General features: G+C 31.5%; 1 protein-coding gene across 2 annotated transcripts in view; it reads left to right on the plus strand.

The window, feature by feature from the left end:
- The window catches only part of Tent5d (terminal nucleotidyltransferase 5D), a 31,877-nt gene extending 6,589 nt beyond the window's left edge, over window positions 1-25,288 (plus strand). For both annotated transcript variants that reach the window (XM_063245620.1, XM_063245621.1), the window contains 2 exons: window positions 9,858-9,916; window positions 21,437-25,288. In XM_063245620.1, the coding sequence (XP_063101690.1) occupies window positions 21,456-22,628 (1,173 nt within the window). In that variant the 5' untranslated portion in view covers window positions 9,858-9,916; window positions 21,437-21,455 and the 3' untranslated portion in view covers window positions 22,629-25,288. The remainder of the gene's footprint in view (window positions 1-9,857; window positions 9,917-21,436) is intronic.
- Window positions 25,289-27,361: the final 2,073 nt, after the last annotated feature.

The following is a 27,361-nucleotide window of genomic DNA, read 5'->3' on the forward strand; positions in this document are numbered from 1 at the left end:
CAGTCTATTCTGGTTCAGGCATAATCTCAGAAAGAGCAAAGCAACCATGGTCACTAGATTTTCAATACCTTACTAAGACTGGTAAAGTTAGAATCTAAAAAAGGGATTTTGAAGTCATTGCATTTTTGTGTGTAGATAGTTAACAACAGGACATTTTGAGTGATTCCAAATAGGTTTGAATTTCTGATTCATGAAACTGTAAGCTCAATGGGTTTTATGTCCTCATTTCTGACAACCCAGATATTTGATAGCTTCGTATTTAGGATTAAATAAGATTATATATTGTTAGAAGGCTTAGAATGCTAAATCTCAGAAATGGTAATGGCTTCTGTAGTCAAAAAATACATAAAGAAATAAACATTATTAGGCATGATATTTGAAACAAAAAAAGATATTTTAGTATTTAGGAAATGTTAGATATTTCTATTCACCATTGTTTTAGAAAGAACCAAAAGTCTGCAGTGGAGCCAGAAAGACAGTAAAAACAAGTGCCAGAAAGACTTTGATAAGAATAAACTGTTTAACATTCTTCTGTATAGAAATAACAAGTAAAAATTGAGTCATAACATGTAAAATCATGGACTTTTAGATAAAGATGAGATTTTTTTCCCCTAGAATCTTGAGCAACTAAGAATAGGTTATCATATTTCCAGACTATGCAATTTTTTAAGGAGGTGGTCAGTTTTTATAATTTTTAATAAATTTAGTATTACATGTGTATCTTCTTATGACATTTTGTAATTTATTTGACTGTTGCTTATATATTAAATGTCCTGGGCTTATTCTGTCCTGGGCTATTTTATTTATTACTTTCCTCATTAATTTTCTTCCATACTTTAGTTCTTCATGTGGAGCATGGGCTCTTCTGATTGCTTTACATGTTTTTGAATGAGGACTTACTTGTACATGCTACATGTTACATTATTGTCTGAAGTATCATTCAAATTTTTTGGCCTAACATGAACTTCAGTGCCAGAAAAAAATAGGTATTTTGATTCACCTTTGGTTCTTTGAAAATGTTCTTATGTCATTCTGCATTTTACTGAAAATGTTCCTTAGATCAACTATTCAAAATATACCCCGTGGATCATAGGCTTTGCCAAAAAATTTGCTTCTTATAACTATTTACCTGCTTGTCTTCTTAATTTTGATAGCCCTACTAAAATGTTGTGGACAGTTACTGTAAACTGGACATACTATCACAAGAAATTATGTTGCAATGAACACTATATTTTAAATGTTTTTATTTTGGCACATGTAACAATAATATAATGCTTATCAAACCTGATTTTTAAGGATTTTTAAACAATATTCATTTTGGGATTAAAAATTAAATAGTACTTTCCAGAGTCTGGATTTCAGAAATTAAAATTTGCTTTTGAATTCACAGGCATTTGCAAAACTCCTAAGACAAAAATATATGAATATGTAAACGTATATAAGTATCTGTATGGATTATATATTTATCCCTACCATGTTTAACATTATTGAAGGTATCTTAAGTTGTCCACATAGCTTAAAGAACATGTTCTTAAAATTTAATACATGCCACATAGTATTGCCTTTCTTCAGTCTTAGAACTAACAATTGACTCTTTTGAATTTCTCACTTGAAATGATTCTAACTATAAAAATATTAATTTTACAATAGTAACATTATTTGTCTCCTGACCACAATATTCATACTGTTTTAGCAAATATGGTGCAGAGAATGTGGGGAAATCAGTTGATGGGGAACTTTGGAGAAGGAACTCTTCAGAATAGGATTATTGTCAAATTTAATTTCAGCAAAATGTGTTTTCAGAAGATATGGTGAGAAATCCTGTAGAATGTCAGTTTCATTACTTTATTTTAATTTCTACTATCAGTACATGATTAAATGGATATTTAATTTACATTATATCTAGTGACTTAACTAAAGTAAGTATCTTACACTTAATATTTTAGAAAATGATATTTTATTGACCGTTATCCCTGTAATCATGGCAGTAGTAAAATTAAATGGTTAATGTAGTGAAAAAGTCATAAGAAATTATTTTAAAACTTTATTTTCTGAGCTAACTCAAGAGATAAGTAATATAACTGATATGATTATGTAATATCAAAAATTATATTTATTCAGAATTCTAGGGTAGCGGAATTGTGAAACTCTATTGACTAATTGACTACTCCATTGACGTGTCAGTAAACAGTCTGATAATGATTGATTTACAAAATTTTACCTTAGACATTGCTAAACTGAAATATTAAACTATGTCTCTGCTTAGCATTTTTAGATATTAAATGTATTTAATTACTATATATCATTAAATAAAAGTTATAGTCAAGTAATCACGCATGCTTACACACACACACACACACACACACACACACACACACACACACACACACAGAGTTTTCTTTAGTCCTGAACTTCCTATGGATTCCTACAGTGTATTCATGAGCCATTTTTTACAGTGCTCAGTTACCTTGAATGTAAGTTAATTTTGTTTTCCTCTAGTAGAATAATACAAAGATTAGAAACAAAAATCCAATTAGTGAAAAATTTAATGGATTTCATGAGGCAATTTGATTTTTAAATTTCACGGCTTGCATTTTCAAGTTACTTCTTTTAAGAATACCTTCATCCAGCCGTGCATGGTGGCTCACGCCTATAATCCCAGCACTCATGAGGCTGAGGCAGGAGGATCATTGCGAGTTCGAGATCAGCCTGGGCTACAAAGTGAGCTCAAGGCCAACCTGAACTGCATAGAGAGACCCTGCCTTAAAAAGACAAAAAAAAAAAAAAAAAAAGAATACCCTCATCCAACTCTTTTCTCTGGTATGTAGAAATAACAAGCAAACACAAAGACTTGAATATTGATAACCAAATCAAGAGCAAAGTTAGAGAAAAATCTTCTAGGGAAAATGAAAACTGCTTTTGTTCAGCCAAATTTTCATCTGGAATTTAAGTTTGCATTTATGTGGTAAGTTACTGAAGAAATGGTGGAAGGAGGAGGAATGTGTGTGTGTGTGTGTGTGTGTGTGTGTGTGTGTGTGTGTGCATGCACGCACACATGCATATAGCAGGGGAGATAGTATGGGGGGGAGTAGGAAAGACAGAAGACAAGGCAGTATTTACAAAAAAAGCAGGAAGTGGATTTTTGATCTGAGAGGGAGAAAAGATAGTATTATTCCACTAAGAAAGTTTAACACTAAAGGAGAATGGAAAATAGTGAAATACCCTGTTGGTGTATGTAGAACCCATATCACTAAATGCTAAAGACGACCTTAAATTATGTGAAGACAAATTGCCAGGGAAATGATTTTAAATGTCAATAGATATGAAAATGAGCCATGCAAGCAGGTAAAGTCTGTAAACTGGATGAGTGAAACTAGAGGGGTATATAGATTGTTTAGATTGTTATTTCAGATCTAGTTGCTCTTAGACAGCCTAGGGCAACTGTTGCAGATTCTTCCTCTCTGCACTCCTTTTTTGCCTTTCTTCTTTAATTTCTTTCCTTCTTTATTCTTTATCTTCTTTTAAAAAACACTGTGTATTTCATCCTGTCTTTAACCACCACATTATCTATAACCTCATACTAATATCATTCCCTCCAGTTGTTTCTTGACAGAACAGGACAGGAGGGATTTAAAAACAGTCTTTGATGAACTGACTTCTAGATGGCTGAGAGGGTAGCAGTGAGGAGATTGTGACGAGGGTAGCAAGAGTCATGAAGTGATTTTTTTTAGTTATTTTAAATTTTGTTTCTCTTAGGGCATTTTGATGTTTGTAGTTTTCTGTCTCCTTGTAAATCATGTATATGTGGTATAGACTATAATTCTTGAGTCCCTTTCAGTAGCCAAAGAGTTTTTAATTCCTTGAGTGTTAAAAGGTATTTTCACAAGAGGATGACTTGGGAAGTGCTTATGAGATTTCTGTGTTCACTATTAGGGTCATATGTTCAGAACAATATCCAGTGAAGAGGGAATGATACTTTGATCCATCTAGGTGGCTTTAAATTCCAATTACCCAGGAAGCCCTTTGCACTTTAGAATCTTCTCAGTGATGTCTTCTAATCAACCATTCCCTCCAAAGGGAACTGGAGTTCTCTCTGGTCAGTGTGCCTCTCTAAGTTTGATGGCAGTTTCCAGTGGCAGCTACTGTACACCAGACATATCGGAAACAAAACAACTGTAGCTACAATATGTTGAATTTGTATAGGTATCATCCTTTGTCAGACACTGAGAGGATCATAGTAAGAATCCATTAATCTCATTAGAATTTTTACAAGTGAATCTACAAATATTTTGGTATAAGAAATTTATTGCAATAAATAAATTTTTCAGTTGACCCAAACTAGACTTGTTTATCATTAATATTAATATGATTCAGTTTTTAGAACCAAATTTGAAAATGACTAAAGCTAAAAGAGAACTAGTATTAAGGCCTTCTTCCTGAATTTTCCTCATTTACATCACCATCAGTGTATTAGGGATAAATGATGAAGTACTTTGTGAAGTAAGTATTGTTCAAGAATGAAAGCACTCTGATCAATTATCTAAAAATTAGTTGCACATAATAATAGAAACTCCATATAAATGTCCAAATAGCTTAATCTTAGTGTCTTAGTCACATTCTCATTACCAAGACACAATACCAAAAGTGAAATTTGGGAAAAAGCAGATTTGTTTAGGTTCACAGTTTCAAAAATTTTAGGCTGTGATGGGTAGGCTCCAAGGCAGATATGGCATGTTAGAAGAAGGATCTCAACAGTGGAAGGTTGCTCACATCATGGAAACCAGGAAGCAAAGAGGTAAGAAAGATTTCAGGAACAAGAATACATTCTTCTAGGTCATGCCCCATCACCTAGTTCCAAGCAGAGCTCACCTCTGCAAGTCAGCTATAGTGCCCCGTGATCTGATGACCTCTGAGCACATAAAGCCTATGGAGAACAGTGTAAGTCTAAACCATATCATTTATTACGAAGACTTCATTGCTACTTAAATGATTGCTCTTTTTTATTTTAAGGAAAAAGTCTTGCTTTGAAATAAATCACCAACAGAGTGAAAAGAAAGCCCACAGAATGGGACAAAATTTTAGCCAAATGTCCCTCAGACAAAGGATTTATATGCAGAGCATATAAAGAATTGAAAAAATCAGTCCCCCCAAATTTAAAGACCCAATCCAAAAATGGGCATCTGAGATGAATACAGAGTTCTCAGATGAAGAAATACAAATGGCAAGTAAATATATGAAAAAATGTTCAACATTATTGGTCATTTGAGAATTGCAAACTAAAACAACACTGAGATATCATCTCCAGGAAAAATGACTAACATCAGGAAATTAATGAATGCTGGCAGAGCTGTGGGGAAAAAGGAACTCTTCTCCATTGTTGATGGGAGTGGAAACTTGTATAACCATTGTGGAAATCAGTGTGGGTATTCCTCAGAAAATTAGGATTAGAGGTTCCATTTGACCTAGCTATTACCCTTCTGGGTATTTTCTCAGAAGAAGTGAAAACATTATAACACAGCAATATATGTGCACCCATCTTTATGGCTGCACGATTTGTAATATCCATATCTTGGAAACAACCCAGATACCCATGGACCACACAATGAATTAAAATGATATTTTTATACAGTGGAGTATTATTCAGCTATAAAGAAGGATAAACGAGTCTTTTAGAGGTAAATGAATATAACTAGAGACCATACTCCTAAGTGAAGTAAATTGGACTAATGTGTAGATATCATATTGTCGGGCCAGGGATTTAGTTCAGTGGCTCAAGCACTTGCCTGGTAAGTGCAAGGTCACTGAGTTGAATTCGTGGTATATATATATGATTTTATATATATATATATAAATATATATATGATCATATATATTTATATATATATGATTTTTTCTCCCTAGTGTTAAAAACATGATGAAAGAGTAAATAGGATCCAAAATATATAATAGATATTGTGAAAATGGAAAGAAAGTGCTTAAAAGGAAAAATCAACTAGGATAAGGAAAGGAGCAAAGAAAGAAGAGAAAAGATTTTATACATATAAAATCTTTTCTATAAAATCTTATCTATAAAATCTTTTATGTAAAAATTATATATATAATTATATATATAATTATATTATATATATAATTTTTACATAATATATATATGTATTTTTACATATTTTTTACATTATATATATGTAAATATATACAAGATAGTTAACTATGCTACTAACTTCTAAAAGATAACTATACTACTAAAAGAGCATTCGTGTTTTCATTGTCTGATTGTTTGATCATTTTATGCCTAAATCTTATAATCTGGACAACTACTTTCGAGATAACAATATGCAATAAGTTGACTAGTGTTAATATCCTATTTTTTTAAAATTCTGTATCATTTTTATCCTTTGTTTGTTTGTTTATTTGTTTTGTTTTAAATAAAAAGCTAGAGTCTTACTAAATTAGCTGTGTTGCCCAGGCTGGACTCAAGGTTATCGTCCTTCCATTTCACCTCCCAGAGTGCTGGACTATAGGAGTACACCACCATAACCAACCAATATTCTTCTTATACAGAACAAAGTCCCAATATTTTCATCTATGATTGGACTGTAAATACAGGAATTTCTATTTTTGTTTTGTAAGCAAGACCTATACCAATTATGGTATAACAAATAATGACTCTAAATGAAAGTAAAATCTAGTTCTTTAGAATATTTTAGTATCCTTTTTATTTTATACACTTTTTAGAAACTTCAGCTATTACAAGAATAATTTAGCATAAGATCCATAGAGAAAGAGTCTGCCTAACAGTGATGCAATTAAAAATTGTAATTTAAAAAGGATAGCACAGGGGTCAAATTTAAGTAAATATACCTATATTTTCTTACATCCTACTACTAAGTTCACCTGGTATACAATGTGAATTTTCTGAAGAGTCATCTGTTTTTCTGTGAAGGGCTATGGATTCTGATTTGTTGGCTGTTCTAAACATAACTTCAGGGTTATGTACATAGGTAAATACAGCGGACTTACAGAAAAGAAAGTAAGCATAATTACTGTGGATTCATGATTGCCAGATAGTGAAAATCTTTGATGTAATGAGATAAGTGCAAATGTATCTATAACTGTCTCAGGTAAAGTAAGTTAAAAAGCAATTTATTTTCCATTTTATTCACAGAAACATAATAAGTACTACTTAGTTTATTTTCTTTAATCAAGAAATTAAAGTACTACTGTCACATTTAAGGCAACTCACTTGCTTTGATTTTCACTCATCTTCTGTATTTTCTATTCATGTACTTTGGTTTAGAAAAAAGTTCTTTGTCATGTTGAGAACTGAAAAATCAAAATACTTTGCTTTAATGTCTTATTTTTATATGGCAATTGAACTATTTTATTCCTTTTTAGCTATCTCTTTATGACTTAGCAATTATTAAATAAAAGAACATTATTTGAGCAACCAAGTAATTAGCAGGCATTTCAACTTAGTTTTTGAAAGGGAAAATTAAAAAAAAATAGTGTCCATACTATATTTTCCATCATGGAACAGGGTACAAAATAGTAACTATGAGGCACAGATTGCAGTACTATCTTATCCCTACCTGGCTAACTGGGTTGCAGGTATCCCAATCAGAATTTTATTAATTATTCAGGCTTAAATGAGTCAAATATGGTCAGAGTATTCTCTTGGATTAAAGTAATGCTACATTGTTTGCTTTTGACAAGGTAAAGTCCTTACAACTCACTTCCATGAGATCATTAACACTTTTTAAAAATCTTTTTTCACTGCATTATACTATTGATATTGGCTAGGATATTGTGTTGTCTTATTGATTCTGGCATGAAGACATCAAAGTAAGCATATATTTGTTCCTGATAAAAGAAAGAATATTGTTTTTTGAAATGTGTATCTGTGTTTTTAAATACATTTTAGTTGGTTGTGAGCAAACCATTTTTTAAATTTTGCACTAATATTTTCATCACTTCTCACTGGCATTAATATTCTCTCTGCAAAAAATTAGTATGTCAAAACATTAAATATTTCTAATAGTCAAGTGCTATATATATATTTGGGCTGGTGAAATGTAGTGTATTTTGTGATCAAAATTGGGGTATTAATTGATACATAGATGTATGTGGGTATGTATCTTGAAGATTTCTAACCTATAGGAGTTTAATTCTTTATACAATCATTTATTATACATAGAGAAGCCCATTAGATTCTGTTTTAGAGCCACAATATAACCTTTAGAAAAATTCTCATATTAACATTTAATGGAGAAAGCAATATTGAATAATTAAAATATTTTTAAGATCCTATAGTATACAACTTCACTTTGATTGAAATTTTTAATGTTCAGTATAATGTGTTAAACTAAGTAGAAATAGCTAAATTATGAAGTGCTCCTGTTGAGATTAGTTTTCTTTACCGCTCATTCTCAGCTTCATTTCATGTAATGGTTCTTAAAGTGTGCTTCTCTATCAACAGCATCAACATCATCTGAAAAGTTATTACAAATGCAAATATTCATGCCCTATGTTTGACCTTTTAAATTAGAAACTCTAGAGGTAGACTTAAGAAATCTGTGTTTACAAATCTTCTGTGTAACTGCGATGCATGCTAAAATTTAAGAATGATTGTTTTAGAGCAACCATTTTATGCTCTCTCCTGAGATTGTGCTCATGCAGGTGCATGCATGCACACCTGCGTGTGCGTGTGCGTGCGTGTGTGTGTGTGTGTGTGTGTGTGTGTGTGTGTGTGTGTGATTTGTATGACTACTGGCCAGGAGCATGAGATTACTTGTATATAATACCTGTCAAGGCACTTAATTGTTGCTTTTCTTTCCTCTTCTTATTGGTTTGTTTAGCAATAAAATGAAAATTCCAACCTTTACTAAAAGATTCACTGAATATTAACTCAACTGTATTGTTACTTTGGCAGTGATATTTCCAAATTAAGTCTCAATTCTTTCATCATTTTCTTCAAATATATATCAGACATATCTAGCTATCTATTTGAAAACAATGACTAAGATCCTATTTTCTTCCCATGCTAAGGAAGACCATAGGACTGTTTTAGAGAAAAATTATATTTCATTAATATCCACTCATCCTATGTGAATTCTTAACAATTTGTGTTCCTTACTTTCATTTCTGGATAAATTTAGCCAGTTAAATAATAGAAACCAATGTGTTTTGATTATAGCATTTAGTACTTTAAAATTTTTATTATTACATGTTTGGAGCACGTAATGATTACATTTGTTATGGTAAGGTTATACATGTTTTTCCTATAGCCTGATGTATTATAGGCATAGTAATGTTAGCATAAATGGGGAAAATATTAGCATAGAGGTTATATAAATTGGGAGACATCAAAGATCAGAACAATACTTAAATGCTCTACCACCATGGAATACTGATGATCTTGATATTTTTAAGAACAATGATTAGCAATTTGAGGTTTTGTACTAATTTTTAGGCTTATACTGAAAATTACTGAAGGATTTTTACCTTGAATTTGGACATTTAGCCTACAAAAATATGCTTTATATTTATGCGTAAGAAACACTTTAGGGAGGCATGGTACGGGGAATCAAATTCAGGACTTTATTCTTGTCAGGCAGGCACTGTGCCCTTGAGCTATATTCCCAGTCCGAAAAAGCACTTTCAATAACTGAGAGATGTATTGTAACCAACAAAGTAGTATAAAAAATGGGGATTGTTTTGTTGGACTTGTCCTACCTTTATTCCAGAGTCATCCAAATTTTATATGTATCTGTGCTTTTTAGTTTAGCAAATTCAAATTGTTGTTCAGAAAATATAAATTATTTCTCAATATTTTAAAATGTGATTTCTTGTCTTTGATACAGGAAGAATTGACTTTCTATATGAGGTTTGACATTTAAATGCTACATTACAATCCATACATGTAAGTTTTACTACTTTAATGTCATATTTGAATTTTGTCCTAACATTATACTGGTAGTGCACATTAAATGAAAATGTAGCTTTTCAAATGAAGCATGACTTTTCCATCATTTATTGATTATACATGTGAATAGAAATGTGCTTTGGTGAGGATATGTATAGAATCCAGATAAATGCAAATCACCTGTGTTCAATCGTAATATGTATTTTTATATGTTCTGTGCAATATATTTCTACATATAAATTTATGTATGTAAGTGTATCATGGATTTGTTATCATAATCATGATTTTCCCTAGGGATATTCTTAAAGTTTTAGTTTGCTTTTCCTACACATATAGTGGTAGAGGTTATCAGTGAGATGGTAGCACACAATTCCTTCTTCAGTAACAATTTGTTAACTTCATAGAAAAAACTTTATTTAATAAACAAGCTCATATTGTTATGACAAGAGAAAGGTAAAGTTTAAAAGCCCAGTAGGTTTTTAAAATACTGGTATTACAAGCGAATGTATGTTAACCAACAACACCATTTCCCCACATCTTAGGAAGTTGGCTTCATTGCTACATTTTTGCAATTATTACTGTATTATTCTATAGATATATTTTTAAAACGTTTTATGTTTATAAAAACTAAAAGCTAGAAAATGTAGCATTATTAACATGGGTAATCAAGTGTCAACTGTAGAGCTTTATGCTTATAGATTTTCTTCACCACTTAGTGTAATGAATTTGCATTTTCTACTTCTTTCCTATCTTTGCAAGACCTTATAGTTTTGTCTGGAAACGAATTTCTTTCTTCTCCTTTCCTTCTTTGCCATCTGTAAGTAGGTCCAAGATACTAAATGGAACTTCCTATATTTTTATTTAAAGGTCATCTTTTTTACCAAGCTTTTTACATTCTAAAATTTAGTCAAGTACAGTGTTTGGATATTTTTATTCACATGTAGAAGTGCTGTCAACTTTTATATGGAAAATAAGCTCTTAAATTGAGTAATCTTAATGTTACAATATTAATATTCTTTTATTTTCACATCATAAATGATCTTTATAGTGACATTTTGAAAATTATTCATTAAAAATATTCATTTACCTAAAACCTTTATATGAAAACAGGCAAAGTTACCAACTATTCTATTTCCAGGTTAAGAAATTGAGCATAACATTTGTTAACTTCAAATGATTCAGTGATACTTCCAGTAATTGTGGCTCAGTGGTAGAGCACCGACCTAAGAAGTGTGGAGCCCTAAATTCAATCCCCAGAACTCCTGCCAAAAAAAGAAAAATAAATTAAAAAGAAGGTTGGCAATTCTTACCACATGTTCTGTCAATTTAGATAGCACATTGCTATATCCAGTTTTCAAAACTGACTTTGCAGGTCATTTCATTTTATGGATAAATTACCAAAATCCAAAAGTATGACATCAGTGAGTTTGGCATATTCATCTTTAATGATTTGGATATTCACAGAACTGATCAAACAATACAGCATTTGAAATTAGTGTATCTTAAAAGAAAGCACATGACTCATTACATGAGGCATTTTATCACAATAAAAGTAAATATTGATTTTTATCTCATGCTAATTAGGGTTACAAAAAGAAAATCAAAATAGACAGTTTTATCTTCACATTGATGCAGATCTGCTAATGCTAAATGGTGCTTTTGCAAAAACTTCAAAATACATAAATCTGTTATACACATGTCAAGATGATACTATTTGTTCTAGTTCTACTGAAGGACTATGTAATTATATCCTAAGTATTTGTATTGTTCTGATGGCACCCTAGATAGGAAAAATATGAATGACATGTACAGTATTCTGCTTTACATATCATATAGTTTTTATTCCTGAATTCTAAAAAGAATATCTAATTGCAAAACAAAGTCTATAATAAACTTTTTTCCTAGATTTATTTTCTTAGACAAATTTTCTGATATAATCACCATAATTGTACCTAGTTATGTCTAATTGCATTTATAATGTTTACACACATTATAAAGTTTTAGATTCCTGACATTCCTCCAAATATAAAAATTTCAGAACATACTATATTATTCATCTTATATAAAAATTTTTAAAGCTCAAAGCATTTAGGTTTTTAATATTATTTTCCTTTTGGATGCAAATCTAGTAGTCTCATTTTTTACCTGTCCACAAAATTTCATTTTTTGTTTACTTTTTCTATTACTTTAATCTTCCATATTAATTTTTAGATAACATAATTTTATTTTAAAAAAACTTATTTAAAGTTCTTAAACATTTGGCAAAGAAATTTAATACATTTATATTTGCTGTTACAAAAAACATTTGATATTATCTCTGAAGTATTATTATTATAGCTAGTACTTTGAAAGGGAAAATATCTATTTATATTTATTTCATTTAAAAATGCTTAGTTTTACATCCAATATTATATGATTAATGTTTTAGAGATTTTTTTCAGATCAGGCTGATAGGAGAGTAACAATAATTAACTCATTATGTATTGTTATCTTCATAGTAGTTAATCAAAGTGCAAGATATAGGCATGGTATAAGGTCTATAAAATATTAGCACCAGTCTTTGTTTTCAATGAACTAAGAAAAATTAGCTGTATAAGTAATATATGTATATATTTTTTCTGCTTTCCGCTTCATTCCTTTCTCTTTTGCTCCATATGTTTTTCTTTTATTTGGAACAGTTTCTTCCCCATTCACAATATCAACTGTACATTTTGGATCTTGTTTACTCACTCAACTTCTCACATTAGTGAGACAATGCAATATTTATACATATTGGTCTGATTTATTTAATTTAGGACTATAGTCTCAAGTTGCATCCTTTTACCTGTAAAATTATGGCAGAGTAGTACTCATTATATAAAAAAAGGCACATCTTGTTTCTCTATTCCTCGATTGGTGGGCATTTCGATTGCTTCCAAGATTTGGCTGTTACAAATTGTGTTGATACAAACATGGGTACACATATATAGCTGTGGTGTGATGTTTTTAATTTTTCTGGGAAGATACAAAAAAAAGGGAACAGCTGGGTTGAACTGGATATCTAATTCTAGATTTTTAAAGAATATCCACACTGATTTACAAAGTGGTTTGAACAGTCTGCACTCCCACCAGGAGTGAAGAATTCTTTTCTTCCCACTGCCCCACCTGCACTTGTCATTGGTTGATTTCTTGATGATAGCAATTGTTTCTGAAGTGAGATGAAATCTCAGTGTTGTTCTAATTTGCATTCCTCAAATGGCCAATGATATTGAATGTGTTATCATATATTTATTCACCATTTGTATTTATTCATCTGTAAGGTTGTATTCATCTCAGATGCCCATTTTTGGATAGGGTCTTTGAATTTGGAGGGTAGATTTTTTTCAGTTTTTTTTATATTATTTAGATAAAGTCGTTTGCCTGAGGGACAACTGGCTAAAACTCTTTCCCACTCTGTGGGTTGTCTTTTCACTTTGTTTGTGATTTGTTTTGTTGTAAAAAAGCTTTTTAGTAGGGTGAAATTCCATTTGTTGATTCTTTGTACTATTTCTCATGGAGTCTGGAGTCTGTTCATAAAGTTTCTGCCTACACCTATGTCTTCAAGATTGCTATCTACTTTCTCTTCCAGTAGTTTTAGTGTTTCATTATTAAGATTTAAATCTTTGGTCCATTTTGACTTTAGTGCATGATGGATGATAGACATGGTTCTAGTTTTAGTCTTCAGCATGTGGAAAGTCAGTTTTTCCAGCACCATTTATAAAAGAGACTGTCTTTTTTCCCGTGCACCTTTTTAGCTCCTTTGTCAAAGATAAGATGGCTGAGTATGATTTGAGTTACATCTTCTATTCTGCCTCTTCTATTCTGTTCCAGTGATCATCAGGTCTGTGTTTTTTGCCAGTACCATGCTGATTTATCACAATAGCTTTGTAGTATAATTTCAGGTCAGGGATTGTGATGTTCCTTAATTTGTCTTTATTGTCCAGGATTGCCTTTGCTATTCTAGGTCTGTTATAGTTCTCAATGAATTTTAGGAATGTTTTCTCTAGTTCTGTGAGGGATGCTAATTGTATTTCACTTGGGATTACATTAAATCTATATAAAAGTTTTGGAAGTAAGGCCATTTTCACTATGTTCCTTCTTCATATCCATTAGCAGAGAACATCTTTTCATTTTCTGATATCCTCTTCAATCTCCATTTTCAAGGTACTATGATTTTACATATGTAGATATAGATAGATACAGATATAGATATTTCTTTTGTTAGATTGATTCCTATTTCATTTCTTTGAATGCTATTTTAATGGGTGTGGTTTCACTCATTTGTCTCTCATGAGTTCATTGCTTGTGTACCAGAATACTATTAATTTTTGAGTGTTGACTTTGTATCCCAATACATTGCTGACTTTGGTTATTACATCTGGAAGTCTTTTGTGGAGTTTTGGGGTATCTCCTTTGTAGAGTATCATGTCATCTGTAAATAATAATTTAACTTCTTCCTTTTCTATCCTTTTGCTTTTATTTCTTGCTCTCATTTAATTACTCTGGCTAATGTTTCCAGAACTATATTGAATAAGAGTGTGATAGTGGACATATTTTTCTTGTTCCTGATTTTAGACTGAAAGTTTCAGTTTTGCCCATTTAATATGATGTTGGCTGTTGGTTTGCAATAGATGATTTTTATCAGATTGAGATAAACACAATCTATTTCACTTTTCTGTAGGATTTTTTATCATGTTTGAGTGTTAGACTTTGTCAGAAGCATATTTTACATTTGATATGTGGTGTGTTTTGAAGAACATGCTATGTGAAGCTGACAACAATGTGGTGGAACACTGTGTAGACATCTACCAAGTCTATTTGTCCACAGCTTGATTTGATTCTGGTATTTCTTTGTTGATTTTGTCCAGTTAATCTATTTATTTGTCCCCCACTACAATTGTTTTAGTGCTTACTTGGTTTTACATTTCTGTTAATATTTGTTTTATGTAGTTGAATGCACAGGGGTTTAGTGCATGTATGTTTATAATTGTTGTTTCTTCTTCTTGGAGTTTTCCCTTACAAAGGATGTAGTGACCTTCACCACTTTTAATTAGTTTTGACTTAAAAGTTTTCATTATCCACAAGTGGAATTACCCCTGCTTTTCCTCAGCTTCCTGTGGCATGGAGAATTGTATTCCATCCTTTGACTTTTAGTCTATGAAATTTTTTTTTTTGGAGTTAAATATGCTTCTTGAATGCAGCATGTTGTTGGGTCTTGTTTCTCTATCTATTTTGCCAGTCTGTTTCTTTTGATAGATGAATTGACCATTTACATTGATGATTATAACTCTTAAGAATTGAGTTATCTTTTTCATGTTATTTTCCTATTATTGGTTGCCTGTCTTCGTCCTCTGTTTAATTGCTTGCCCTGCCTGGCAGCTTGTTTCTGTTTGTGGTTTTGTGTTTGTGATCTTCATTATCTCTTTCTAATATGTCCTTTAGAGCATTCTGTAGAGCTGGTTTGGTGGTTATAAATTTCTTCAATTGTTCTTTTGCATGGAAGTATCTTATTTCTCCATTGATTTTGAAATACAGTTTTGAAGGGTACATCAATCTGGATCAAAAATTGTTTTCTTTTGTGGCTTGAAATACCTCACTCCAAGCTCTCCTTGATTTGTGGGTTTGTATTAAGAATTCTCCTATAATTCTTTTTTTTTAATTTTATTTAAGGAGAAATAGAAAAAAACAGAAAAAAGGGTACAAGTAATACAGAATTTCAAAAAAATAAACAGTAGGAAATCACTACTTTATAGATTACATATTGTCATCTTAGAAATAGTTGTCCAGGGGCTGGGGATTTAGCTCAGCGGCATAAGTGCCTGCCTTGCAGGCAGTCATGAGTTCGATCCCTGGTACCAATAAAAATGAGAAAGACAAAAAAAAAGAAAGAAAGAAATAGTTGTCCAAGTTACAAAATTAAGCATACAAAGTTGACATTCAAACAGAGAGACTGCAAACAGTTGTGTTCAGTGATCCAACAAAAACTTAGTAATATGGTCATTATCTTACACACCTAAACACACTTGCAGTTGTGTCCTTTAGAGCATTTTCTTTTCCTCTCTTTTTTACAATAACATTTACACATTTTGGGTTTTATTACTCCCACAGTTCTTATTACTTTTTTTGTAAGAGAATAAAACCAAATGTGACATAACAAAACATTCAGTCAAATCAAAAGGATGGACATAGTACATGATGTAAAAACAGAATACAAGGTGATCAACAATGGTTACTATAATGCCTCTTGTTATCTTAAAAAGAATTGCCTATCATCAGTTATAATAAAATTGAACAAAACAGTACAGAATAAAACCTAAACATTGGAGACATTACAGGACTTCAAAAGAAGATAATAGTCAAACCAGAATGGGCATCGTAGTGAATCTTACTGTCTTCAAAGTAGTTGCCTATACCTTCAAACTTGATACTATCAAGCAAAACAGAATAGAGTAACATCAGTCAAAACAAGATGGTGAGAGCAATACATGGTTTCAAATCAAGTTAATAGGATATCAAAGTGTGTTACTATAATATATCCTGTTTTTTTTATTTATTTTCCCTTAATTAAAAAGATAAAAATAAATAATAAAAAAGGAGATTGAGATAAAAGAGGACATAACAACACAACAGCACAGATCAGAACATAGCAATTTAAGCAACATAGTGTTTCACCACAAGATATCCTGACATAACAGTAATTACCATAATGTCTCTTTCCTTGAAATATTTGAGTATAACTTCGTATACTGTAGCATCAAACATATCTCCTGTAATTCTTATGTGCTTTCCTTTGTAGGTGATTTGTGTTCTCTAGCCACTTTTAATGTTTTTTTTTTGTTGAGTTTCTTGAATCTTAATTATTATATAACTTGGTTTAAATTTATTTTGGTTGTGCCTATTTTGAGTTCTATACAATATATGCTTCATTTATTTGAATGTCAAGGTCTTTATGTTTGGGAAGTTTTCTGCCATTATTATGTTTAAGAGGTTTTTAAATAGCTTTTGTCCTGTCTGCAGTTTTCTCACAGACTCCAGAAAACTGAGCCCCTCTATCTTTTTATCTGTGTATGTTTTAATAGCTTTCATTTTGATCTTCGTTTCTTTTTGAACCTTAGAAATTATTTTTATATGGATTCTTCCATTTGTTTTTCCACTTCTACTATCATTTCGGAGAGTTCCAGTGGTTGGCTTCCAATTTCCTCTATCTTTTTGTGCTGTGGACTTGTTCAATGTGAACTGGGTATTTAGGGTTGCATTTTATTTTTTTGTCTTTCCATTTTCTATTTTCTATTTTTATTTTGCTTTGTTTTCTGTATTGATTTATTATGTTAGATCCCTTTATTCTTGGTGCTGTGGCTTTCCACTGCTGGCTCATATCATTATTGTTGATTCTGATTATTTCACACTGCTAGTCCTGCCTGTCCATAGTGTGCACCTTGGCTGTAATGTTTTACTGGCATTGCCATTTGTTTCTAGAAACTGTTTCATTTCTTCCTTGATTTTTCTGTGAGCCCTTGATTATCCAAAATTATATAATTTAATCTTCATGTATTTGTAAAACTTCTTTTGGTTCTTTGGCAAATAATTTCTGGTTTCATTGCACTATGCTATGTTAATATACATTATTCTACATAATAATAATAATATAATTTTGAATCTTTGTATTTATTTAAGCTAGCTTTTTGTGTTAGTGTGATGTATAATTTGAAGAAAATTTTATGTCCTGACATGAACATATTTTCTGTTTGTTGGGTTACATAAGGTGTAGCTTTTGATTAAATTTATTTATCTGAAGATGTGCTTTAACTCTGATATTTCCTTGTTCTTTTTTGTCTAGTTGATATATTTGTGATATTTTCCATCATTTAGTTTTTCATCTGTGAATTCCTTTTTTAATTAAATGTGTCACTTATATGCAGCATACTGCTGAGTTTTCATTTTTTTAGCCCTTCTGCCTGTCTGTGTTTTTCTAGAGTCAATACTGAAAATTACTGATTTATTCCTGTCATTGCATTTTTTTCTGTTGGTTATTCCTTTATTTTTCCCTTTTGCTTAACTGGTCACTCTGCTTTCTTTATACATTGTATCAGTCTTATGACATTGTAGGCTTCATTATCTCTGTTTAGGATATCCCTGAGAATTTTTTGGAGTGCTGTTTTGGTGGTCATAAATTGTTTGAGATGTTTTTCTCATGGAAAGTCCTCATTTCTCTATCAATTTTTAAAGATAGTTTTGCAGAATATAGTAGTGTAGGTGTAATGTTGTTTTCTTCCATGGATTTTAACACTTCATTGGACACTGTCCTAGCCTCTAAGTTTTCTGTTGAGAAGTCTGCTGTAAGTGTGTTGGGTTTACCTAAGTGACCTGCTGCTCTTTTTTCCAGTGCTTTTAAGATTCTATCTTGACAATGAATTTCTGGTATTTTGACTAATAGGTGATGTGCAGAAGTTCTCTAGTCATGGCTAACTGGGGATTTTGTATGTCTTACTTACCTATATGTTGAATCTTTTCTTCATATATGGAAAGTTGTCTGCTATAATTTCTGTATACAATACTTTTTATAACATTCATGTTGTGTTCTGACTTCCTCTGACACTGGTTAACTTTTGATTAATCTTCTTTTCATAACCTAGCAATTATTAAATTATATTCCCTGTTCTGTTGTTTATAAGTTTTCTCTTCGTATATGGTCACATATAGCAGCACTATCTTTTAGTTTTGACACTCTTTCCTCACATTGTCCATTTTTTCCTCACACTTTCTGTAGAATTTATCATTGTCTGAATTTTGGTTTGGTGTTTTTTCATGGACTCTAATTCTTTCTTAAATTTATCATTCATGGTTTGAATCTTGGTGTTAGCATTGCTATTTTTTATATATATTTTTAAGTTCACTGACAATTTTGTTTATTAAAGTGATAGAGCTGTATAGTTACATCTTCTTTGCACTCACTGACGTTTGTTATTTTATCATTGTATAATTCAGCTCTTTGGCTTTGTACTTTGTCCCCATTGATGCCACTTGAATATGATTTGGGGAATTGTAGAGATTTTAGAGGCATTTTGTTGCCTTGAATTTCATATGTTTTTGTTTTGGAGTTTTTATTTGTTTGTAGTTTTTACTTGCTTTGCTTTGTTTGTTGAAGATTGAGATTCAATTAGAGTTAGAAAAACGTTGTTGCCATTATAGAAATCTCTTTAGTTTGTGCCTGCTTTCCAGTGCTTTAGTTTGTGTGTGCTTTCCAGTGATGTGATTGTACCTTTGTTTATATTTATTGTTTATTATACCTCTTCAATTGATTTAGTTTAATTGGGTTGGACCCCATTTTGCAAAGAATTCTCACCATTTTCAGCAATGTCACCAGATCCAAGCATGTATCAGTCATGTCCATTAAAACTTGTTTCAGCAATTTCAACCTTTTATCAATGCTTCTTACAGACTGTACTGTACTGTCAACAGTACAGCTGAGATATAAAGGGAAAGGGGCAGAAAAGAGAATAAAGAAAGTGGTAAGTCAAAAAAAAAGAGAGAAGAAAAATATCAATAGGTAAAATAGAGAGCAGGTTCTGTAACTGTTAGTTTTGAGTAAAGAACTAGTTTTGAGGAGAATTGAGAGATTATTTTTGGAACTAAAGAAGAGATGCAGAGGAAGGAATTGAATTGGAGACTGAAAGAAGCTTTAAGAATGTCAAAACCTCTTAATATGTTGATAATTAGCTTATATTTGGATCTTCTATGCGCAATTTTAGTGAGGATTACCCTAACATGCTTGTGAAAGATGCTATTTAAATCACTGGTTAATTCTTAGTTTTACAGATAGCTCTTGTATATATGTCAGGTGAAAATAAGAAAAGAGGGGAGAAAGATAAAGGAGTAAGAAATAGAGAAGTAAAAAGAATAGAGAAAGAAATAGAAAAAAGAAGTAAGAGAAGGGAAAAATAAAAAAATAGAAACAATATCCTTATGCAGTTGCAAAAGCACAAAATGTCCTTATAATCTCATTTTCTATTGCAATCTGATTTCATTTGCAAGTCTCCAAACTTTTCCTGACCTGTATTTTGCTAAATGTCCTGCCTGTGAGCAACAAAGCTTGTTGATCTAGATGTCCATATTTCCCTGTTGCAAGCAGTGTGGATAAATGTAGGCCATTGTTTCTGTACCAAAAATTGATTGCCTCAGTTAATTTGAGGAGGACAAGGAGCAGTGTAATTGGCCTAGCACCCAGTTGTCTAACAATTTACACTAGAGCCCTCTTGCTCCCCAGTCCTTACCCGGTAGAACAAATCCTAATTTTGCCTCTGTCATTTTCCTCCACAAGCCTTCTGCCCAGTGAGTTCTGAAGACACCCTCTGACTTGGCCACTACTCTCTGTTTCTGCACATGCTCTTTTCCAATCACTCTATACAAAGTATCACTGTTTAAACAAAGAATTTGGTGAAGTCCTATACTCCCTGCTTTCAGCAATCCCAAGCAGAGAGTGTTGTTTTTTCCTTGTGGCTGCCTACCTGCAGGTTTAGACAACACACAAGATGCCCCATAAATACAGTTCTTCCAGTGTATGGGAAAGGAATGGGCAAATAAGTATATCTGGATCAATCTGTCCTTCTCTTTTCCCTGGATCTCACAGCTCCCAGACCCTTTTTGCTCATATAACCCCCAGGCCCAGGTTGTAGTTTTTCTTAGCACTGAGATTCATGTCTCTAAGTAGATTAGTGAGATTGTTTTCAAATCCCCAAGGTACTCTTATATAGCGCTTTCCAGCTTTCAGTTACTCTGAGGCTGTGGCTTGTAAATATCTCCTTTACTGTATTACTCTTCCCATTGAAGAGCATTGAGGGATTGGGAGCCTTATTGCATTAGCCGTACTGCCACCTGACAGCTCCCTCTCCAAGGAAACCTAGTCATCTCCCAGGATTGCATGTACAGTGGAACTGAGGTGTAAGGATTACTGTAGTCCAGCCTCTTTTTCTAAACCTTTCTCATACCAGATTTTGGTCTAGTAAGTTTCTCTCTCTGTTTAGCTTCCCCCAAACTGGCTTTCTGTATCACCCCTGCCACAGTGTACTGCCTTTCTTGTGGTGCACTTATCAGTCTTTTCCCTTCACTGACTACCTAACCAGTCTTGTTCAATATTCATGACAATTAACCTCCGTAATGTACTATGATTATCTTGTGAATAGATTTTATTACCACCGAACACCTTCATTATAGTATTTACTTGAAGAAAGGTTAAGAAAAGCCATTATTTTACATTAACAACAATTACAGCTCTAACTAATTCTTGTAAGATCTGTTTTAATTTATCAATGGCTAGTTTAATCATTGCGGTTTTTCTGTTACTAGATTTAAACATGTTTTTTGTATATTTATAATTTATTTCCTACTATTAGCTTGGTTTATTTTGAGAGTTAATATGTTTTCAACTTTTTCATGTGTTTTCAATGTAACATTGGTTTTAAAATGCTAACATTTGCTTTAAATATTTTGCTTGTTCCATAGTTGATCTACTGACTCCACAATGTCTGAAATCAGATTCGGCAGTCTCTCCTGGGACCAAATTATAACACTGGATAACATATTAAACGAAGTAGTTCCAATTCATGGAAGGGGAAATTTCCCCACACTGGAAGTAAAACCAAAAGATATCATTTATGTTGTGAAAAATCAACTCATAGGGCAAGGGATTATTGTTAAAGATACCCGATTGAATGGTTCCACAGCAAGTTATGTACTTGCAAACCATAATGGAATCAGCTATAAGGATCTGGACATTATTTTTGGAGTTGTAACTCCAAGTGACCAAGAATTTCAAGTTGTCAAGGATACAGTTCTAAGATGTCTACTTGACTTTTTACCTAAAGGTGTGAAAAAGGAAAAGATTACCCTAAAGACCATGAAAGAGGCTTATGTGCAGAAGATGATCAAAATTTGCAATGAGCGTGATCGTTGGAGTCTCATCTCTCTTTCAAATAACACTGGGAAGAATGTAGAGCTAAAATTTGTGAATTCACTCAGGCGACAGTTTGAATTTAGTGTGGACTCCTTTCAAATTATTTTGGAGCCCATGTTAGACATTTACTATGACAAAAATGCTAAGTTAACCAAAGAATCTCATCCTGTTGTGGTAGCTGAAAGCATGTATGGTGATTTCCAAGAAGCAATGATTCATTTAAAGTACAAGCTTATATGTACCAGGAAACCTGAAGAAATTAGAGGTGGTGGTCTTCTGAAGTACAGCAACTTGCTGGTTCGTGATTTTAAACCAGCTTCTGAATCAGAAATCAAGATCCTAGAACGTTATATGTGTTCTAGGTTCTTCATTGATTTTCCTGATTTAGCCAAACAGCAAAAAAAAATTGAATCCTACCTACTCAACCATTTCATAGGAGAAGAAAAGAGCAAGTATAACTACCTTATGACTCTGCATACTATTGTGAATCAAAGCACCGTTTGCCTCATGGGTCATGAAAGAAGACAGACCCTCAACATGATCACGCTTATGGCTTTAAAAGTACTTGGAGAACAGAATATTCTTCCCAATACCGAAAATGTAACATGCTTTTATCAACCTGCTCCATACTTATTTGCTGAAAGAGGGTACCCTATTTATTATGTAACACCTGGGCTACCACCTGTTTTCTTTCAGCCATGTCATGCATCTCCCTTTCATATGCCAAATGGCATGTTTTAAGAAACACATATAAAAAAGAAACATACAACAGAAATACTGCTTTAATTAAACACCTTTTAAAAGCAAGTTTCCAAATTCTGTAAAATTTATGGTCTATTTTTAGTTTTTGTGGCATTAAGAAATATTTTCCATCAATTAAAACTTAAACAAACCATCAAAGTAAATATGCTATCATCAGTGAGCTGACAACTTTAAATGATTTTCAAGTATTACTGACAAGTTCTAATAATTTTCAAATGTTTAAAAACACTTGAATTGACTCAGTTCCCGCTTACTACTAGAGACTTTCAAATTTGGAAATTTTGGAAAATGTGAATGCCTGTATCTTTGACTAAAATAAAAATGAACATCTTAAAAACCAGAAATATAATGAAGGCACGTGTCAAAATTGTATTTAATCAATCCCTTTGTTCAGTTCTTTTCTTTTAGGTGGATTATATTGTTGCCAAATTTTTAGAGCTTAACACAAATACATAATTTGAAGAAAATAGATTCAGAAGATATAAAATCCTGGACTTTATAAGCATTTATTTCTTCTTAATTAAATTAGATTCAGAAATCTGAAGGAATGATGGGAAAATATTTTCAGAAAACATTGAACATTAGTGATTTATTATCTACCTAATTTGACCTTTAGCTATAATGTAGATCTGGAAAAAGTATCATCCAGCTGTACAACTAATACTGTGACCAGTTTCTCTCTCTCTCTCTCTCTCTCTCTCTCTCTCTCTCTCTCTCTCTCTCTCTGTCCTAAATGACTTGAAAACAGTGAAATGGCAAACTCTGAATGTAAAAGTTTTCTGTCATCAACTGTTTAAAAGAGTCTCTAAAAGGCAAAAAAGGGGGAAAGGCGGAAAGGCAAGGATCTTGAGCCATAACATTTACTATTTTATGAAATATTGACTAACATCTAAATATATCTGGAAGCGTCCGGTTTTAGTGACTAAATTTATGTTCATTATCACATATGAAACACACATTTCATTTTGTGATTCCCAGGCATCATTTTGTAACATGCCACTCACGTGCTTCATCAGTGGTGGAACTTCACATGGTACTATATTTTATTCATCAATTGCATGTATTTATTTTATATCTGAATAACTACTTAACTAAATCAAAAATGCCACTAGCAAATCTACCAGGGGGCTAAAACTGTATTTCCTTTCTATAATGAAAATAATACATGACCAATATTGTCTGGTATAATAGGAAGCTATCCTGAATAACATTTATAAAATCATCACAAAACTTCAATATTTCTATTGCCTTATGATTTTTTTCTTAGTTTCCATGTCAGTCTTCATTGAGCATCATGTTTTCTATTAAAAGCTGACCCAACATTATATTTTAAGAATGTACCACTTTGACAATCTATTTAACCTGTCTTCTCTCTGTTACAATATTGAACACAGGAAGCACACTTCGTATGACTTTTCAGATAAGTAATACTTTTGACGTTTTATACCACAGCACTACTGTCTATCAGTATATTTTTAATAACTATATTTATATCACATAATCCTGAGGCTTCTCTGGGACAAATGAAAAATTTATAAGTACTACATATAAATGAAAATTCAGCAATTTTTATCTATATATTTTATTGGCTAAACATTCATCATTATTTTGTCCCTAAGTAATATTACTTTTCAGTTAGTGTAAGTAAATGTAAATAAATTAAAGGTATTTATAAGTAATACAAAGTAATTCCAATGATGTAGAAAAAGTGTGAAGACTATTTTAGAAGTGTCAATAGTAAAGGTTCAGTATCTTCCATGTTAACATTTTGCACTAAATAACGAATTCTGAAGCTCTTTGAAAACATCTTATCTACCATAAGCTCCACTGCCTGTTTAAAAATCTTACTGAGAATTCAAGCTCCTTCTTCCTTAAAAAGCAATTTCTCAGTGATATTCCCCTAAAATTTTAAGTCATAATGGAAGAATACCTGAAAAGCTACATGCTTTCTCCCAATGCTTAAAATATGTATTTCTCTAATAAAACAGCTCAGAATTGGTGTCTGTAATATTTTTCTATAGAAAAAGAATCCAGACATATTGAATAGGAATGATATCATAGAAGAGAAAGCTATGGAATTACTTCTCATGCATTCCTTTTTATAGATACCATCACTAAGCTAGGCTTTTCTTTTCTCCCAAATAAACAGAAATATTTGTTTGAGCATCTCTTCAGGACTAAGCTAACTTCCTTGAGAAGCAGTACAATTTCACTTGGTTCCTCAGAATAATGGGGGAGCTTAATTTTTAAGTAAATGAGTTCTGTACCCGTCACATAAAGGAATTGATAAAAGAATGTATCCTATTACCAGAGGTAAACCATGTGATCTTTGACTATTTAACTGATGGCTATTTCATTGTATATACATCTGCAAGAGTGAGTTTTGATTTATGATGACTGTTTCATTCAGAAACCTACCCAAACCTGAAAAAGAGAAAAAATTTTGATGTAATGATATAAATTTTGTTTAAGCCAAAATATACTTAAATTTTTCAAATATTCACACATCATCAAATTTATCCTTGTAGATTTGTTGTAACTTCAGCAAGAGATATTCTTCTAATAATGATGGATATCTAGTTTAATCAAAGAAAAATGAAATAAAATGATTAACTTGTTTGAAAAGATAAACCAACTACATTCAAGACAAAATACAAGAGCTAGGGCAACTATGTACTTAATCCCAAATTAGAAAGTATCCTGTGCCTAATTTCCATTTTGATATATTACCAATGTTCTATTCAAATGCATACAAATTAAATGTTTTTAAATTTATCTTTAAAACAATATTTTAGTTTTGAACATTGATAAGTATAGTATACCAAATGTCTCAGGTATGTTTAAAAGTCCTTTCAGTCAGTGGATCTGTTATCTGGAAATAGTCATTCAACTTTAAAAATATGAGAAAGTAAAATGTATAATTGAGAAAATTTTTCAATTTTAAAATATGTTATTCAAAGTTATATTCCTTTAAGAACACAGCAGTTCCATTAATAGAATATTTGAAAATAGTTGAATAGTTTTTAAATGAACATATCAACAGGATTGTGAGATACATGGGACCATAATTTTGTGAACATTCTCATGAAGAACATTTTGTCAAAGTGTAAAACTTTTAAGCTGTTCTGGGTTTTGCTTGCTTTCGTACTGTGTAATTATATTTTGTTTGCAGTTGTACTTTCCTTTTTATAGTTATTTTCTATATGTTATAGTGGTATAATTTATGTAATTAGTGGAAATTGTATTGCTGATCAACCCCTCTTTTGTCAACATTTCTTCAGCATTTATAACTAGAAGTAGCTTATTAAAATGTTAGCATATTTCTCTTAACTACTTTCTTTAGGAAACTTATTGAATTTCATGAGTTTGAGCAAATACCTACCATTTGGGTTATATGCTACTTGTAGACAAATTTAACATGTAACTTGTAGTTTTTGGATTTAACACATTACAATTTTTGTTTTTCTTTATTATGAGAGAATGTGAGATTATTCACAAAATGTTTGTGTAATGTACTACAACAAGAATAAAAACAACAAAAACCTTCTTGTTTATATATATATATATATATATATATATATATATATATCCCTTAAAGAGAAATTGATAATTTATAGATGATTTTTGTGCATGTGATTTTAATGATCCTTCAAAAATTCAAGTTTATTACATAAAAATACTGCAATTTAGATATACCTTTAAATGCTTCCAGACAAAAAAAATTAACCACTAAAAATCTGTAAGTTGACTTACAGATTCTCTAACAGAGATCTGTTACAGATTCTTACAGATTCTCTAATGTTTTGAAATGTTTTGAAATGAGCTTTCTGAAAAATTTTATCTTACAGTTATAAATTAAAAATAATGGATTGAATCAGCCAATCCATGTAATTTAATGGTGATTTATGGCAATTTACTTCATATAATTCTGGACTAGCAGTAGAATTTGAAGTATTCCATAATATGCCAGTAAATACCCCAATTTATGTCCTAAATAGATATCTAGTTGAAGTTGGTCCTGTGGCTCATTTAGAGGGTCTGGAAGGCTAACATTGGATTGTTATTTTAGTGTTTATATACCCCTGGAGGTAACAGAGGGAGAGTTTGGTCTTCATAAAAATTGTAATACAATGTGGTTGCTCACACTAATAATTTACTCTGCATTTTTTTTGTTTTGTTTTGTTTTGTTTTTTGCTATAGGAAGACAACATGAATGGAAGACTTCTATATAAAATGTATCAACATAAAAAGGAAAACCATAAAAATATTGCTATAATTCTTACCTAGTAAATCATTATTTGTAAGGAAATTCCTTTTTGTAGTAGTCACATCCAAAAGTTTTACTTAAAAGAAAAATTAACATCACATAGCCATTGCTTTCACATGGTTTTAAAATTTTATAAATTTTCCTCTCAGTAAAATTATAGTGGACACAAAACATACAAGCAAATGTTTGCGCAAAGAAAATTGCAAAAATATTTTCTTTAAGCCATGTGACCAAAGAATTTCTGCATAAATTATCTTCTTTGTCTTTTGAGGAATTTTGTAATAACTTTGAGAACATTGAGGATTAAATGTCTTTAAAAATCCACTTCTAATAAGTGTTGTCAAATAGCTATTACAATTACATATTTACCATTAAGTTAAACTACTTTCAGGTGCTATCAGCAGAAAAAAATATATAAATTAGTATTTCACATTAAAATTGTCTT

Source organism: Cavia porcellus, unplaced genomic scaffold (genome assembly GCF_034190915.1).
Source record: "Cavia porcellus strain 051 isolate PalLab524CR breed Dunkin Hartley unplaced genomic scaffold, mCavPor4.1 scaffold_3, whole genome shotgun sequence".
Lineage (NCBI taxonomy): Eukaryota > Metazoa > Chordata > Mammalia > Rodentia > Caviidae > Cavia > Cavia porcellus.